The following is a 17,658-nucleotide window of genomic DNA, read 5'->3' on the forward strand; positions in this document are numbered from 1 at the left end:
TGGTAGCAGGAGTGGCCTCTTGTGGGAATGGATGCTTGGGGGAAGGGGGACGAATCAGGTAACACTGAGTCCAGTAGGGTCTAGAGGTGATAATGATAGGTATAGAAACAGTTTCATTTTTATGCTTTATACTAATGCCAGGAGTATCTGGAATAAAGGAGATGAATTGGTGGTGCTGATAGCATCAGCCTGGCCAAAGATTATTGGGATCTCTGAGACGTGGTTCACGGAAGATGATATAATAACAAGAATAGAAGCAGCAGGGTATAGAATTTTTCAGCAGGATAGGAAAGGAAAATGTGGTGGTGGAGTACTGCTTATGATAAATGAATATTTATTCCAAAGCCTCCACTCTTATGTCCTCTAAGAGTGGAGGCTTTGGAAGGCAGTGAAAACGACAGCAGTGTAGGCTGGGAAGAAGAAAAATGCACGTAGTAATAAGGGAATGGAATTTCTAGAATTCTTGAGGGACAAATTTCTTAGGCAACATGTAATAGAGGGAACAAGAGGTTGAAGAGTTTTGGATTTGGTCATAGCATCAAGGAGATGAATTGGTAGCACTGATAGCATCAGCCTGATGAAAGATTATTGGGAATGCTGAGACATGGTTGATGGAAGATGATATAATAACAGTAATTGAAGTAGCAAGGTACAGCATTTTTTGGCAGGATAGGATAGGGAAAACATGGTGGGGGAGTACTGATTATGATAAGTGATGACTTATGTCCTCTAAGAGTGGAAATTTTTGGAAGGCAATGACACTAATGATTTTGAAAGCATATGGTGTGAGGTAGAAGTGACCAAGACAAGATATTTACTGGTGTGTTGCTACAAACCAAGAAGCACGGAGGGTGGGGGAGCAGGAGATATTTAGGCAGTTGAGCTTGGCAAATTCAAGAAGAATGATTGTTATGGGAGATTTTAACTACAGCAGTATAAGCTGGGAAGAAGAAAAATGTATGTAGTAATAAAGGAATGGAATTTCTAGAATTATTGACGGACAAATGTCTTAGGCAACATGTAATAAAGGGAACAAGAGGTTCAAGAGTTTGGGATTTGGTTATAGCATCAAAAGAGCTGATAATAAGTGAGATGACATCTCTCCCACTAGTTGGAGAGAGTGACTATGTGGTTTTGACTTTGGAAGATGAATAGACATGCAGCAGTATCAAAGAAAAGGGAACGTATGTGGAATTATAAGGCAGGTGATTATAATAGTCTTAGATATCAACTAGGGGAAGTTCCGTGGAAGGTGGAATTGGAAGGCCAGGATACCATTAGTGCTTGAGTAATTGTGAAGGAATATTTGTGTGTAAGTTTCATTCGTGGAATAGTAAGCTATATTCCACGAGTGAAGAAGCAGACACAATTTGGAGTAAAGTGGATGACAAACAGGAAACTATATCAAACAGGAACTGCAGTTGAAAAAGAGATTATGGAAGAGATATAAGGACAAAGGCAAATGAATAATATAAGACATAGGCCAAGAGAGTGAATGGTATGGTGAGGAAGGCAAACCTGTAATATGAGAAGAGATTGGTACTAATATCAAAAGAAAATCCTAGTGGAATTTTTTAGCTATGTGGCCAGTAGAAGGAGAAAAGTTTGTGGAAGGATGATATTGCAGGATAAAAATGGAAATAGAGATGCAGAGAACATAGTAGAATTGTTTAATGAGCACTTTATTGGAGTATTTCATCCTGGTGAAGAAGATTTTAATACTAGAGGGATAGGGCAGGTTCAGAGGTGCAAGAGGATATTGTGTTCCAAATACTGAGTACTCTGGATGTCAGTAATGCTGTGGGACGGGATAGTATTTCACTCACAGGTTTTGAGAAAATGTGCTTAAGAACTGACAGCTCTATTGACTGGCTGTTCAATAAAAGTCTGGCTGCGGGAAAGGTACCCAAGGAAAGTAAGATAGCAGCATTTCAGAAGGGCAGTAGCAGACCGGAAGTGTCTTATTATAGGCCAGTTTGTGTGTCATCAGTAGTTGTTTTGTTAAGGTCTTGGAGAAATGAGTGAGGGACTGCATACAACATTGGTCAGATGAGAGTGATGTTATCTGTGAGAATCAACATGGATTTGTTAACTCTCCTACCGGCCAGGACGTATATATACGTCCAGCTAAATCTGGATACGATTCAATACACCTGTTGAAAGAACATGGATAAGAAGTTCAATTTGGCTGTTCTGTCAGCATGAGGGAAGATGTGATAATCCTTCACGCTGTAGAGAACACTGAAACAAATTGTCTCGCGAAGCTGAGTCTCAGTTCTCTATAACAAGAAATGCAGTTCCTTGTTTTATGTTGGGCAACTTGACTGTTAGTTATATTAGCCAGACTAAAAATATAGAAATTATTTTTATTTTCTCTCTTTATTGTAAAGTTTATAATTCCAGTACAAAATATAAATCCTTGCATACTTTCTTCACTTAAATATTGCATTATCTTGAAGAACCAATGTTTAATGTTTTTGTGCTAATGTTTAATGTTTTTTTTGTCATATCATATCACTAAGTTTTTTCAAAATATCATAATCTACTGTTCTTTGCACTTTCACTTTTTTGGTTTCCCTGTATAATCAGTCTTTATAAAATGAAATAAACGGTTATTATTTAAATTGATATGTATATATTTTCTACTAGTTTATATATTTTTCTCAATTTTAAAGTAAGCGATACTTTTGCATATATTCTCTAATACAAAATATGTATATGTGCATGCATCAAATGTGATATTTCATATTTTCACAATAGAAATTAACTTTATTTCGACTTTGATAGTTTTACCCCCCCCCCCCTCCTCCCGTTGCAACATTACCAGACACCCGAAAGCTTTTATGAAACATAGGTACAGTTTTTATTTCATTCGTGATTTTTCCATAATAATTGTTCCACATAACATTTATTTTTTTCGACACAGAAACTAAGTTTTGATTATTGTAAATTAGCAAATTATAAATAAGAAAATATTCATATTATTTCTTCATTATTATAAATCAGGAAGTTATGTGACATTGGGGAATTTAATATTTAAAAACACTGTCATCCTACAAATGCAATATCAGAATAATATGTTTTGAATGTCTGCTAATCAATCAGAAAGATGGAAAAACAAAAACAAGGAATTTCTGCCTGTAAAATATTCAGTTATTGCATGAGGTACTTTAGTGTGCTGCCTGCTGGGCAATGTTCTTTTGATCTTGTTCCCAGTGGGGGGGGGGGGGGGTAGTAATCTCTGTTAGTCTACAACTTGTTACTGGGCAGAAAGGAATATCAGAAAGTATGCCCAATATACAATTCATTTGTGAGATGGCAAGCAAGAGCAACAATAGCAGTAATTTTTTTCAAGATAATTATCAAATAATTTAGACTTTTTCGATAATAAAAGTGAAACTGATCACTATAAATAAAGAAAGCATTTTTGGCATAATTACTGCATCAGCCTGTAAAAGAAATGTCAGTTTTACTGTGTTAGGATATCTGAACAACTGAAAACGAAACAAGACATTCTTGCTTGAGGCAATTTAGTGCTACTTCTCGGAAACTTTCTGTCTTGTGTTTCACAAAAGAGTAATCTAAGACTTTTAGATTATTTTTTTGTGAAATTAGATTATTTCCTCTAGGTAAGAGGATTATTGTCCAGCATTTCTAAGACGTATTTCAGAAATAGAAACCAGCAGCAACAGAAGTAGTAATATTTAGATTTTTTTTTTTTAAAAAAGAAACAGAAATAACACAACTGAAATTTCTTTGTGTGGTATACAGTTTTACATGTTGAAAATATAGCATAGTATTTCTAAATCTTAAAATAATTTCAGCAGATCACTGATTTCAAATACAAAGAGCTTCGAATATACAACAATATTATTGCTTTACTTCTTTTGTCAAAATGGTAAACCGAAATAAGAGATTTTGAATACTGTCTGAAAGCTTTCAGCTGTAGAAATTTAAAGTAGTTATGCAATCAGTTCCAGGACAGGAGAGGGGGAGGGGTGCAGTAAAAAATCCTAAAAATGAGCATAAATTATGAATCATTCCATACAGGATATCCTTCGTATTATATTTTCAACATATCTATAGTGGTTAAGCATGGATAATATAGTAATATGCATCCTACAAAAAAAAAAAAAAAAAAAAACTCTTGCAATTTTAAGCAAAAGAAGAAGGCAAAGAATCTCTGATAAAATACCATTAGGTATAAATTTTTGATACTAAAAAAGACAATATCAGAAACTGAGTAATGCAGTTTATAATCATTTGTTGTTCATTAAAAAAAAAAAAAAACATTCCTAAAATTGAAATGTGACGATCCATATAAAGATATTTTGCAAAGAAAGCAAGCAAAATGTCATATTTATTTCACTAAATGTTATTTAAAAATATAAATAAAAATATAAATATAAATATTTGACAAAATATTTTAAACGTTAACAAACATTTGAAAATTCGCGAAAAAGAATCTATATTATCAGTAAAGTGGAGGAAATTAACTATTACTAAAGTATGTTCATTGCAAAGAAATGCAGTCATTTCAGGATTGATTAGTTATTTTGGCAGATGTGAAACTTCTGTTTTTGGAAAAAACAGAAGTTTCACATCTGCTGAACAATTCTTTTCACATCTGCTGAACAATAAATAAATTGTTCAGCAAAAAAAAAAAAAAAAAGATCAAATATCCTAGTACAGTGAAGAACATTCGAAGTAACAGAGTACATATAAAGACAAGTGACTCAAAAGTCGCTCGACCACAGTTAATCCACTAATGGCTCTCAAATCGCCATTAAGGGATTAACAGCAGAAGAGGGTAAATACTTGATAAAAGATAAAATGCCAATGAAGTTTTGATCCATGAATAATTCTGGGGTAGTCTTGCTATTTCATCCACCTTGGCCAGTAGGAGGGTTAAGGGGCACTCATGCTTTAGTAACATGATTGCCTTTTATGATAGCGTGACAAGAGCAGTTGATGAGGGAAAGGCATATACTGCCTGCCATTTTTTTTATTTTGCAAAGGTATTTTACTGTCACATGATAAGCTGATATTTAAGTTACAGCACATGGGTTTAAATGTTGGGTTAGTCAACTCGATTCAGGATTGGCTGTCTGATAAGAATCAGAGAGTTGTGTATGGTGGGGCAATATCAAGGAAGCAGAAGGAACAAATGGAGTTCCTTGTGGAACAAATGGAGTTCCACAAGGCTCGGTAATAGGACCTGTATTGTTCAATCTTTATATCAATAACATTTCAGTTGTTTGCAGATTATGTGAAGCTGAGAAGAGGTTATCAGTAATAGTGCAGATGTGGCAGCCCTGTAAGAGGATTTGAATAAACTAAACAGATAGGCAAATGAATGGGGATTTCGGTTTAATGCAGCAAAATGTAAAGTCTCGAAGTTTGGGATCCATCGATGTGAGGCTGCTTACTCGATTAGAGGAGCTGTACTGGAGGAAGTAGGGCAGATAAGAGTTCTAGGGATGATGATTGATAGAAAACTGAAATTCAGGGAGCATATTGCAAAGGTGGTGAAGGTAACCTAGAGGATTGCTGCAATACTGAGAAGGACGTTGACCTGGAGAGATGAAAGAGTTATTCCATTGTATAAGACCCTGATCAGACCACACTCGGACTATTGTTCTCAAATTTGGTCCCCAGGATTTGATGGAGATAAATTAACTGTGGAAAGGATACAGAGGCAGATAACAAAGATGGTTTTCAGGACTATACAATGTCAGTTATGAGAATCGGATGAGGGAATGTGGACCGTAGAGCTTGGTGGATAGAAGAAGAAGAGATGATATGATCGAGACTTTTAAACTGTTGAGAGGCAGTTACAGGGTGGAGTTCTTTTGCGTGGTGGAACAGCTGGAAGGAGTGATGACAAGGGGCCACCGTGGAAGTTGGGAAAGGAAGCTGTGAGCAAGAAGGTGAGGAGTGGTTTATTTGCATGGACGGTGGTTGAAGTTGAACCATGGAATGCATTACCCGAGAGAGAGAGAGAGAGAGAGAGTGAGTGAAAGAACGGCCAATGAGCTCAAGGAGTGGTATGATAGACTTTGTGTTTCCTAAGAAACACAAAGTCTATCATATGTGTCTCTTGACTCCATGGAGGCCTAAATAATAATAATAATTTTCATACTTTATTTCACTTTAAAATCTTAAACTGTTGCATTTCATGAATGTTATATTCCTGGATGAAAAAGTGATAAATAAAATATTACTGGATAAAAAAAAGTGATAAGTGATTTTTCATTCAGATACTCATGACAGAAAACTTTCAGTTTTCTGTCATGAGTAAACTGAAGAATCACCATTATGAGTAACTGAAAAGATACCAGTATAGGTTTGATCCTAGTTCCTGACTAGAACTTTATTTCTAGGCTGTTTTTCAGTTTGTTTTTAAATCAATGGACATCTCACAGGCAAGTAGGATTTTTTACTTGAAACTCAGAAAATCGATTGCAGAAATGGTTATTTTTCAGATGACACTCTGGGATTAGATGAATGAGATAGTGGCAGTAACCTGCCATACTGTCATCACTTGTGTAGTCTACATATCACTAACCATAAACTCAACTACCTGTGATGTGGGGTGCTGTATGTTAAGGCTTAAGTACTGGGAAGAACAACATGTTCGAAATTTAATGGCATATTAACAGCACTAAGAAAGGAATGAAAAGTATTTTAATTCTTCCAATATTTCTCAGTCACTGAGACATCATCAGGGAGTAGAAACTAACACTTGTAACACACACACACACATGGAGGCAACACAGTACTAAATGAAATGTGGATGTGGAAGTCCTAATCTACAAATCATCTATATTCTCCCTTATACCTCCTGGATTATAGCAGCAACCAATTACATATTTCGTCATGTTAGCCTCTATCTCACTCTAAATAGCCTCAAATGAACTGTCTTCTGCATCTTTATCTCCCTGATGTACTTCTACTCTTTTTGGCTTCAATTCACATGCTATCATTAGCAAAACCTCTTCCACTCAATCCTGTTTTCCTTCTATCCTCTCTGGAGATACTATATATCCTTTACATTCTATTCCTATGACTATCATTCTATTAACCAAGTCTCACTAATGCCTATAACTTTTGGCCAAGTTGAGCTAACCAATGTCAAAAACTCCTAATCCTTATTTCGAATACTTTTGACATTAATATACATAAAATGCAATACAAAATAATCCCACAACCTCCTTTACACCTTGTGTTGCAACTGCAAGTTTACTTTAAACTTGCTGTTGGCAAATAATGAACGAGTTAATTCAACAGTGACAAAAGATACCAACATTTAGATACTAGCAGGAATCACTATACTTGTCAGTTTTCAGCCTACACTTTATACTTTTCACATGTAGAGAGTTAACTACCTCTCTACCGTTACCATTTCTATTCCCTACCATTACCTTTGATGAGGCTTTTGACTCCATGAAGGGTCTGGTGTTAATAATAATTAGAAGAATTTCTGTGAGAAAAAACTCTTCCACTTCCATACAAGACTGGCTAATTCACCTTCACTTGACAAGTCCTAATAAAAGTCCTTGCATCCTAGATAAGATTTGAACCCAAAGTCATTCTCTAAGGACATTGCAATACCAACTGAGCTATGGAGGGCTTCTACAGTTCTCATGTGATGAAATTAAGAGATTTCCACTTTTATCCAATTTAGCCATCATATTATGCATAACAATCTGTTTTCCTTCTCCTAACTACCTACCTACTACAGCAGTTCCCAACTGTTTTTAATCTCAGAACCATAGTAACCTTTTTAAACATTTTATAGCACTTCTCCTTTTTCTTTTATTAATTAAAAGGAGAAAATGCAAAACAAATTAAATGTTATAACTATTTGATTTACCAAAATTAATATATAATTGGAAACTAATATATATATATTAATAAATAATTAAATTTTCAGATAAAAACTTAAAACTTTGATTATGTTGCAAACAAAAATATGCTTTTAATAATAACCATAACCATGATACAATTTTAATATGCCCACTTCTGCCTACTGTTTAATAATCAAGTTATTAATTTGTGGTTTAACTGCTGATAAATTGCTGGCCTGGTTGGCCGAGTGGTTAGCATATCAGCTCTCTCTAGCCAAGAGGCTGTGGACTCGAATTCCACATAGGCATGGATGTTTGTGACACTCTCCCAATATGGACTTGGTCACCATGGGAGTAGTAGACCCAAAACCTCCTACAATGGGTAGAAATACAGGAAGTTCATTAGCCGACCTGGTTGGCCGAGTGGTTAGCGTGTTCTGCTCTTCAGCCAAAAGGCTGCAGGTTTGAATCCTGCTGTGGGCATGGATGTTTGTGATTGTCTGTGAAAAATACTAGTGGTGGTGGTGGTGGTGGTGGAGAGTAGATGACATTGGTGTAGATGATATGCAGTGGTGTATTTAGGTATTTCCTGTCCCTAGGCCTGCAGAAAGTGCCACCCCCCTCATTTGAGAAGCACTGCCCTCATGACCTGCCTATGGGCAGGTCATGATCACAACTCCAGTGATTGAAGTTGCTGTAGAATCCCACTTGCTTCACATCTCATAACTTTCTTCTGGTTGGTGTCATTTTCAATTTCGGACAAAGTGGAAATTATTTCCTTCTATCCCTCACAAAGACTCCGACAGGCATCATCACAAGCTGACCAACAAGTAGGCGAAGGACATTTGATTACTTTTGCAGAAGTTTCCATTTGCTTTCATAGAACATTCCACTGATGTGTTGAAGTGTGAAAAATAGTTACAGTTTCTGAAGGACATAAAAAAATGTGGAAGGGTACTGACAGGATTTGGCAGCGCAAGTACCAATTAGAGACAGAGAATGTCCAGCACACGGTGTGAATTCTGCCAATGTATTTATTTCAAGAATTCTTGTTTGCAATCCTATGTACTTGCCTGACATGTTACTAGCATTATCATATGGCTGCCCTGTCAAAACTGCCTCTTGTAACTCTTCAGATTTGTGACTTACGTTAGGAATAAAATGCACGAAACACTCTACAGGAGTTCCATGTTCTTTTACATATCATACAATGAAGGGCAGCTGATCAACATGAGACAAGTCTGGTGCTGAGTCAACACTTATGGAATAATACCTAACTATTTTAAGTTCTTCCGCAATAAATTTGATTACTTTTGCACCCATTATTTTAATAATAAATTCCTCACACGTGGCAAAGGAAAGATAGAAAATGACACATTTTCCTTTTTTACTGCTTTTCGCAATGTGCTAAGCAAGAAAGGGATCAAATTCACTAATCCCCATTGCTTCTATGTCAAGTTGCCGACAGCAATACAGTAGATTTCCAGGCATGCATCTCGGTCTGTATAGTTATGCAGAATCTGATTACATGCCAATATGCTTGCAGTCTAAACTTACAATGAGGAAAAGAAAAATATTTCTCTACTTGTGAGTAGATGCGGCATATAAGGAACATGTTATAATTACAAAAATGAAAGTCTGGAAATTTCCGCCGCCCCTCAAAATTTGCCGCTCTAGGCCCAGGCCTATACCTAAATATGCCACTGATGATACGGTTCGCTGTAGTTGGTGGATTGAGTGGTGGAGATGGAGAATTGTACAATAGGTTCCCTCGATGGGTCAAGGACTCCCTGGAGGTGTCAAATAATATTAATAATAATAAATATACCTTAATTCTTCTTGAATAGACAGCAGCTGATTTTCCTCTTCTTGATGTAAGGTATAGGCAGTAGGGGCAGCACTTCTGCCTGCTCAGCAGTCGCATCAAAATATTTGGTGACTGGGTGGATGGAATTGGTCCCCGCTGCTCATTCATCTCTCACTTATGGCTCCAAGTAGCTGGTAGAGTGTACCAGCTGCTACACCCTGGAACCATGCCTCGACTAACATGCAAAACTTAGTGAGAGTATCAGCATTTTATGCTGTAGTGAAAGAGTATCTCCTCCTTGTTGCACTTGAAGACTGCAATGGCAGAGTTAACAGATGACCAAAATTTAATTTGACAATGATAATGAAGGCATGACAGCAAACTACGAGGGTGGTCAGAAAAGTTCTCGGCCTCGACCATAGATGGCAACACAATCAGCACGATTTTTTTTTCTAAGTTTATACATCTATCTTAAGCATCCATGTGAAATTGCAAGTCATTCTACCAAGTAGTTTGTTTTATACAGCTGTCTGAAGCAAAAGTGTTGTGTTGTCTGTATCCCTTGAAATGGATAAAATTGAGTATCGTATGGTTATAAAATTCTTTGTAAAAGAAAGTTTAATGCCAGAAGAAATTCATTTGAAGTTCATAAAAGTTTATAGGCACTCTTCTCCTTCATTTTCGACAATTAAGAAATGGGCTGCCGAGTTTAAATGTGGCTGTACCAGCCTTGAAGATGATCTTCGTGAAGGATGTCCAAAAAAAGTGTAACATCACCAGAAATCATTGATCAAGTGCATGAAATTGCTGAGACTATACACATTTCAAAAGAACGTGTAGGATATATTTTGCATGAAGAATTGCAAATGAAAACGCTTTGCACAAGATGGGTGCCGCACTTGCTCGCAGCAGATCAAAAATGCATTCACATGAAAATCTCTGATCAGTGCTTGGAACATTTTAACAAGAATAAAACTGATTTTGTGCATCAATTTATTACTATGGGTGAGACTTGGATTCACAATTACACACCAGAATCCAAACAGCAGTCAAAAACAGTGGACAGAAGCCGGTTGTTCAGTGCCAAAGAAAACAAAGTCAGTTCCATCAGCAGGAAAGGTCATGACATTGGTGTTTTGGGATGCTAAAGGCATTTGTTTATTAATTATCTTGAAAAGGGTAAAACAATAACCGGGGAATATTATTCCGATCTTTTAACCAGACTAGACGAAAAAATTCATGAGAAAAGACCTGATTTGCCAAAGAAAAAAGTCATCTTTCATCAGGACAATGCACCTGCCCACAAAGGTGTTTTGGCAATGGGAAAATTAAGGTATCTGCACTATGAATTGTTGGAATATCCACCCTATTCCCCAGATTTGGCTCCCTCTGACTTCTATCTCTTTCCAAAACTAAAACTCTTCCTCACTAGTCAGAGTTTTTCTTCAAATCAAAAAGTGATTGCAGCTGTAGAGGGATATTTTGCAGATCTTATTGAGAAACACTACAGTGATGGGATAATGGTACTAGAGCATTGCTGGAATAAATGTATTAGTCTTAAGGCACATTACATTGAAAAATAAAAATAATTTAGAAATTAGAAATTTGTTTTTCCAATGTTAGGCAGCCGAAAACTTTTCAGACCACCCTCGTATGTGACATTGTCTGGGCACACTGTTCTGAGACAAAACAAAGATGTGGCCAGTCACTGTGGAAGAGACAGGAAGTTCACCATGTAACCTTCCATAGTAAACCATGAACAGAGAACCATGTCAGATTTAAGCAAAAGAAACAAGGTTAGACCCTCTGCAACTTTTGTCTCTTGGAAATATTACAGGGAAGAAGACAAAGAAACTGGGAATATAAGACAGATATTATGAAAATAGCATATGAAGATGATACCTTAAACCTCTGGGGAGAGGGTATCTCCTGATCCTTCAAGTCTGAAAACCAAGAATATTTTCTTAAGGCTTGCATCTTGGAATATATGGACCTCATATGAAGCTGTAATAAATTTAGTTTAATCCTTTATCCAAGTGAGCAAACAAAGTTTGCACCTGAAAGTATCTTCAGGACTGGGGTAAGGTAGTACAACACCGGGCAACTCGTTGCAGAGGTGGACTAAGCTAACATCACTCCTATCTCAGTATCTCTCATAATGCAAAACACATCTCCTAGCAGATATGTATAATGTTATGCATTAAGGGAAGGGCGACTACCCAGACTAGTTTCGACCTTTATTGAGGTCTCTTCAGTGGGAGCCAGGCCCAGACGTAGAGATACCAGGCAGAAGCAATAGCAAGGTTATCTCTATCTATAGGAGTTGCCAAAAGGTGTGCCACCTTTTTATTCAATTACTCTGGATTTAGAGAAAGATGTTGAAAGTTTATTTTTCACTTGGTTAGACTATAATAAATTTAGTTTAATCCTTTATCCAAGTGTGAGCAAACAAAGTTTGCACCTGAAAGTATCTTCAGGACTGGGGTAAGGTAGTACAACATCAGGTAATTCATTGCAAAGGTGGACCAAGCTAACATCACTCCTATATCGGTATCTCCCATAATGCAAAACACATCTCCTTGCAGATATGTATAATGTTATGCATTAAGGGAAGGGCGACTACCCAGGATGGTTTCGACCTTTATTGAGATCTCTTCAGTGGGAGCCAGGCCCAGACGTGGAGCTACCAGGCAGAAGCAATAGCAAGGTCATCTCTACCTATAGGAGTTGCCAAAAGGTGTGCCACCTTTTATTAAATTACTCTGGATTTATAGAAAGACCAAGCTAACTTCACTCCTATCTCAGTATCTCCCATAATGCAAAACACATCTCCTTGCGGATATGTATAATGTTATGCATTAAGGGAAGGGCCACTACCCTCCTATCTCAGTATCTCCCGATGTTAGCTTGGTCCACCTTTGCAACGAGTTGCCCGGTGTTGTTCTACCTTACCCCAGTCCTGAAGATACTTTCAGGTGCAAACTTTGTTTGCTCACACTTGGATAAAGGATTAAACTAAATTTATTATAGTCTAACCAAGTGAAAAATAAACTTTCAACATCTTTCTCTAAATCCAGAGTAATTTAATAAAAAGGTGGCACTCCTTTTGGCAACTCCTACAGGTAGAGATGACCTTGCTATTGCTTCTGCCTGTATCTCCACGTCTGGGCCTGGCTCCCACTGAAGAGACCTGAATAAAGGTCGAAACTAGGTAGTGGGTAGTGGCCCTTCTCTTAATGCATAGCATTATACATATCCACAAGGAGATGTGTTTTGCATTATGAGAGATACTGAGATAGGAGTGATGTTAGCTTGGTCCACCTCTGCAACGAGTTGCCCGGTGTTGTACTACCTTACCCCAGTCCTGAAGATACTTTCAGGTGCAAACTTTGTTTGCTCACTTGGATAAAGGATTAAACTAAATTTATTATAGTCTAACCAAGTGAAAAATAAACTTTCAAAATATATGAAGCTGGGGAGTTAGATAACCCTTATACAAGAACTTGAACAATGAAAGACATTGCTGGTATCAGCGAAGTCAAATGGAATAATAGTGGAAAAATAAACAGAAAGAGTCATTTAATTACATACTCATGTGGAGACAGTCATAGTAATGTTGAGTAGGATTTCTACTAAAAAATAAGATTGCCATATCCTTACTTGGATTTTGGCAGAGTAATTACATTAAAAATTGCTGCTCAACCTTTTAATATTTTTATTGTCTAAATATATGTACCTTCTTCTGATTACCCAGAAGAAGATGTAGAATGATTCTATGAAGGCATTCAAAATGCACTTAACAACACTAAATCAGATGTAACTATCGTTATAGGAGATCTAAATGCTAAAGTAGGCTCAGAAAAGATCTCTTCCTGCATGGGAAACAAGGGCCTGAGACACAGTAATCCCAGAGGAGAAATATTAATACAGTTCTGTGAAAAAAACAATCTGGTAATAGCAAATACTTTATTTATCCGGTTTCCTAGAAGACTGCACTTGGAAAAGTCTCGAAGAAGCTGTAGGAACCAGATTGACTACAGAATGATTAAAAAAAAAGATTCTGGAATAACATCTTGCAAGCAAAAACATACCGGGAGGCTGATACTGGATCAGACTACAACCCTGTGGTCATTAAAGCAGCAATAAAATTAAAGAAAACAAACATACAAAAATATGATTCTCGCTCCCTTAAAAATCAAGAAATACAAGATAAGTTTTTAAAGGAACTGGAAAAATCCACTGCTGTTAACTTTCCTGATTCCACCTAGTACCCTTACCCTAAAGATGCAATTGAGGATAGATGACAGAAATTTAAAAGAGGGCATAAAAAAAAAGGCAGTAAAACAAACAATTCCCAAATTTGAGAAGAAGATAAGTAAATCCTAGAAGATAAGTGTAGACTGCAGAGTTTGGTGGATAGAAGAAGGAGAGGTGATATTATGGAGACTTTTAAACTGTTTAGAGGTGGTTACAGGGTTGACACTGGGGAGTTCTTGCGGTTGGTTGAATAGCAGGAAGGAATCATGACAAGGGGGCCATCCCTAGAAGTTGCAAAAGGAAACTGTGAGAAAGTGGATGAGGAGAGGTTTCTTTGCATGGAGGGTGGCTGAACCATGGAATGCATTGCCTGATAGAGTGGTGAGAGCAAGAACAGTCAATGCGTTTAAGGAGTGGTATGATAGACTTTGTGTTTCCTAGGAGGGACCTCCCTTGAAGAGTCTTGATAGACTTGTGTTCCTTAGAAAGGACCTCCCATGATGAGTCTTTTGACTCCATGGAGGCCTGAATAATAATAATAATAATAATAATAATAACAACCCTGGATAAATGTCAAGATACTGAACATGACTGAGAAAAGAAATAAAGACAAAAATTGTCCTGAATACAAGAACTTAAATAAGGAGATCAGGAAAGAATGTACGATTCCAAAAGAACTATGGCTCAGCAACAAATGCAACTTTTTTTTTTAACTTTGAACTTTTTGAACAAAAAGCACAAAACCTGAGAACTTCATGAAAAAGTTATGGAGCTAACTAGCAAATCTTGCAAAAGGGTAGGCTCTCATTGCATTGAAGATACCAGGGGAAATATCAGAAATATAAACAACTTGAGATATGCAAACAATACAGTACTGCTAGCTGAAAATAAAAAAGATCTTCAAAACCTACTAGAAGAGATGCTGAAGCTAAATGAAAAATATGGACTTAATTTCAACTTCAAAAAACCAAAACCATGCTGGTAACAAGAGAAAAAGGGAAAATACCTGATATAAATATTTAAAGACCAGAGGAAATACCTTAGAGAGTTATATATACTGTGTCAACTAATTACAGAGAATGGAAAGTGTGATAAGGAAACATTAAGAATAGAAATTGCTAGATCAACCTTCATTAGCATTAAAAACATTTTGACCTCAAGGGAAATTCAAACAAAAACAAGAATTAGGCTATCCAAATGCTATGTATGGTCAACACTGCTATATGGAGCAGAAACCTGGACAATATCAAAATATTGAGAAAAGAAACTAAAAGCCTTTGAGATGTGGATCCTCAGAAGAATTCTTAGAGGCCCATGGACTGCCAAAAAAACTAATTTGGAAATATTAGAGATGACTGGAGAAAATGGGACTCTGTTGAAAACCATTAAGAAAAGGAAAACCACCTACCTTGGTCACATACTAAGGCATGAATTCCTACAGAAAACACTTCTAGAAGGACCGATACAAGGAAAAAGAAGAGGAAGACAAAGAACAGATTGAATGGGAAATATTAAGGACTGGAAGAATGTAAAAGAGAAGCACAAACCATACATGGTGGAAGCTCATGGTAATCAACCTCCTGGATGGAGATGACATGCGACAAGGCAAGGTTTCTTCTTCTTGCTTTTAATATCTGTTAGCAATGATAACCCTACTGACAGAGGTAAGTAGTGGAAATTGCAGCAGTATTATTTTAGCAGTCTTTCCAATATTGGTAAATTGTTGGCAACACACATTCAAAAATAGTTTAATTAAGTCATTGTATTTTATTTGTAAACTCTGATCATTTCTTAAATCAATAAACTCTTCTTCATCTTGCAGATTGAAATTACCTTTACAGTTGAATACCTCTGTAAAGGGTTGTGAATCCAATTATAAATATTTGGATTGAAATTTGGAAAACAGTGTTCTATTTGTTATTCCAACGAATAGAGTGTACCAGTTTGGCTATCCAAGATTTAAAGCTAAGGAAGCTCGATAACTCAGATTCTTCATGATTAACACATTCGCTGCAATGCTACTTCAGCATAGTCTGTTCCCGTACGCCGAGCAATTTCACTTCTTCAAGGTCAGTAATCTCATTGCCGGTGGTAAGCATCATATGAGTATACTCATAGTTGCCTTGTGCAGAGCATATACTATCTATGAGAATACACAGTTTTGATGCTAGCTCCACAAGCCAAGCATTTTCACTTCTTCAAGGTGAGTACAGTAATCTCGTTGCCGGCAGTAAGCGACATACGAGTATACTCATAGCTGGCTTGTGTAGCTGGTTTACCAACTACGAATATACTCGTAGTTGGCAGCGAACGTGTTAAGGAAACACAAGCATTTCTTCCCAAAGTTCATAAATTCAATATAAATCTTCCATAGGATAACCTCACTTCAGTACGTAAAATTAAATTTAAGTGTTCAGATCCGCAATTTCAAAAAATAAAAATATGACCCACACATGAACGGTTGCAAGACATATAGTATATTAGTTCCACGTGTGGACAAAACATTAGCAGCACCCATGGTTTCCAGATGGTCACCCTCTCAACTGGGCTGAGGTTTGCTTAACTTCCATGATCAGACATGAACTAGTTGCTTTCAAACTGATTTCACATGCTTCATATGATTGTGTGAAAAGTCGCATCTTTTCTATATTCAATGTATCTAATTGCATCTAGCTTTGAAATTCAGAAAAAATCTCGATGAGCCCTAGCATAGACATAATGGTATTCTGTTGAGAACCAATGTTCTACTATGATATGTCAACAATAACAGACTCCCAGTTCTAAATCCTCACATTCTTTTGTTTCACCATCTCCAGCAATATATGCTAGGTTTTTTTTTTTTTTTGGTTTTTTTTAATAAAGGGCTAATTTTCTTAAAACACTATAGGCCACTAGTCCCCAAACCAAACACAATTTATGTGTATTATTTTTTTCAAACAGCTAATAAGTTTTTGGGACACACACACATATATATATATATTTTTTTTTTTTTGTTGTTGTTGTTGTTGTTGTTAGAAATCATGCAGTAATTGAATTTTTTTTTTATTTTTTCATGTTTGTAGTTGATTCTGAAACATTCAGAGTTTATATGAAGAAGGAAGATAAAGAGGAGTGGGAACACCTCACATGTCCACCTGCTGTTCGCTTGCCTTTAAGCCAGCGTTACTTTCTCTTCTGATTGGCTTGTAGGGTTGTTTCAAATAGCTATAAGAAACAGTTGGACAAAGATCGAAGCTTAAATCTGTATTTTGTTCCATAATATGTTCTGGCTAAGTATACATTTGTGGAATTTCTAATAAACTGATATAAATTAATACATTCTGTAGTTTTCCATAATAATTATTGATAGTGACAAATATTGTGCCTTTCAGTATTGAATTTGTAAATAAAAAATTATGTTGATACATACCATATATACAAGGTTCATGTCAAAAGTTCTTCATTCTAAATTTCTGTCTTTAACCAACTATCTATTTAACAAAATACATTCACAGGTCTTCAATATAATCTCCATTTTTCCTTATTATTTCTGTTCCAATTTTTGAGTAAGTCATATATTCCTGTCACATCACTTCAGCAGAAACACCATCACCTACAGTAAAGCATTTCTCACAGAGTGGTATTCTATCTCTGTTCTGTCTTCTTACAGAACAGAGAGAAGTCCAAAAAATGACTTACTGTCAGATCTATGGCAGGGAAGAGGGATACAAAACACCTGCCACCCATGTTTTCATAAGATCAGAT

At 36.4% G+C, this 17,658-nt stretch overlaps 1 protein-coding gene across 1 annotated transcript in view; it reads left to right on the forward strand.

Annotated features, from left to right (window-relative positions):
- The window catches only part of LOC150107598 (uncharacterized), a 419,637-nt gene extending 402,310 nt beyond the window's left edge, over nt 1-17,327 (forward strand). The window contains exon 23 of the mRNA XM_090391960.1: nt 16,977-17,327. Coding sequence (XP_090248086.1) covers nt 16,977-17,092 — 116 coding nt within the window. The 3' untranslated portion in view covers nt 17,093-17,327. The remainder of the gene's footprint in view (nt 1-16,976) is intronic.
- Nucleotides 17,328-17,658: the final 331 nt, after the last annotated feature.

This window comes from Typopeltis vanoorti, chromosome 4 (genome assembly GCF_054136105.1).
Source record: "Typopeltis vanoorti isolate ZY-2024b chromosome 4, IOZ_Tvanoo_1.0, whole genome shotgun sequence".
In the NCBI taxonomy this organism is placed as follows: Eukaryota; Metazoa; Arthropoda; class Arachnida; order Uropygi; family Thelyphonidae; genus Typopeltis; species Typopeltis vanoorti.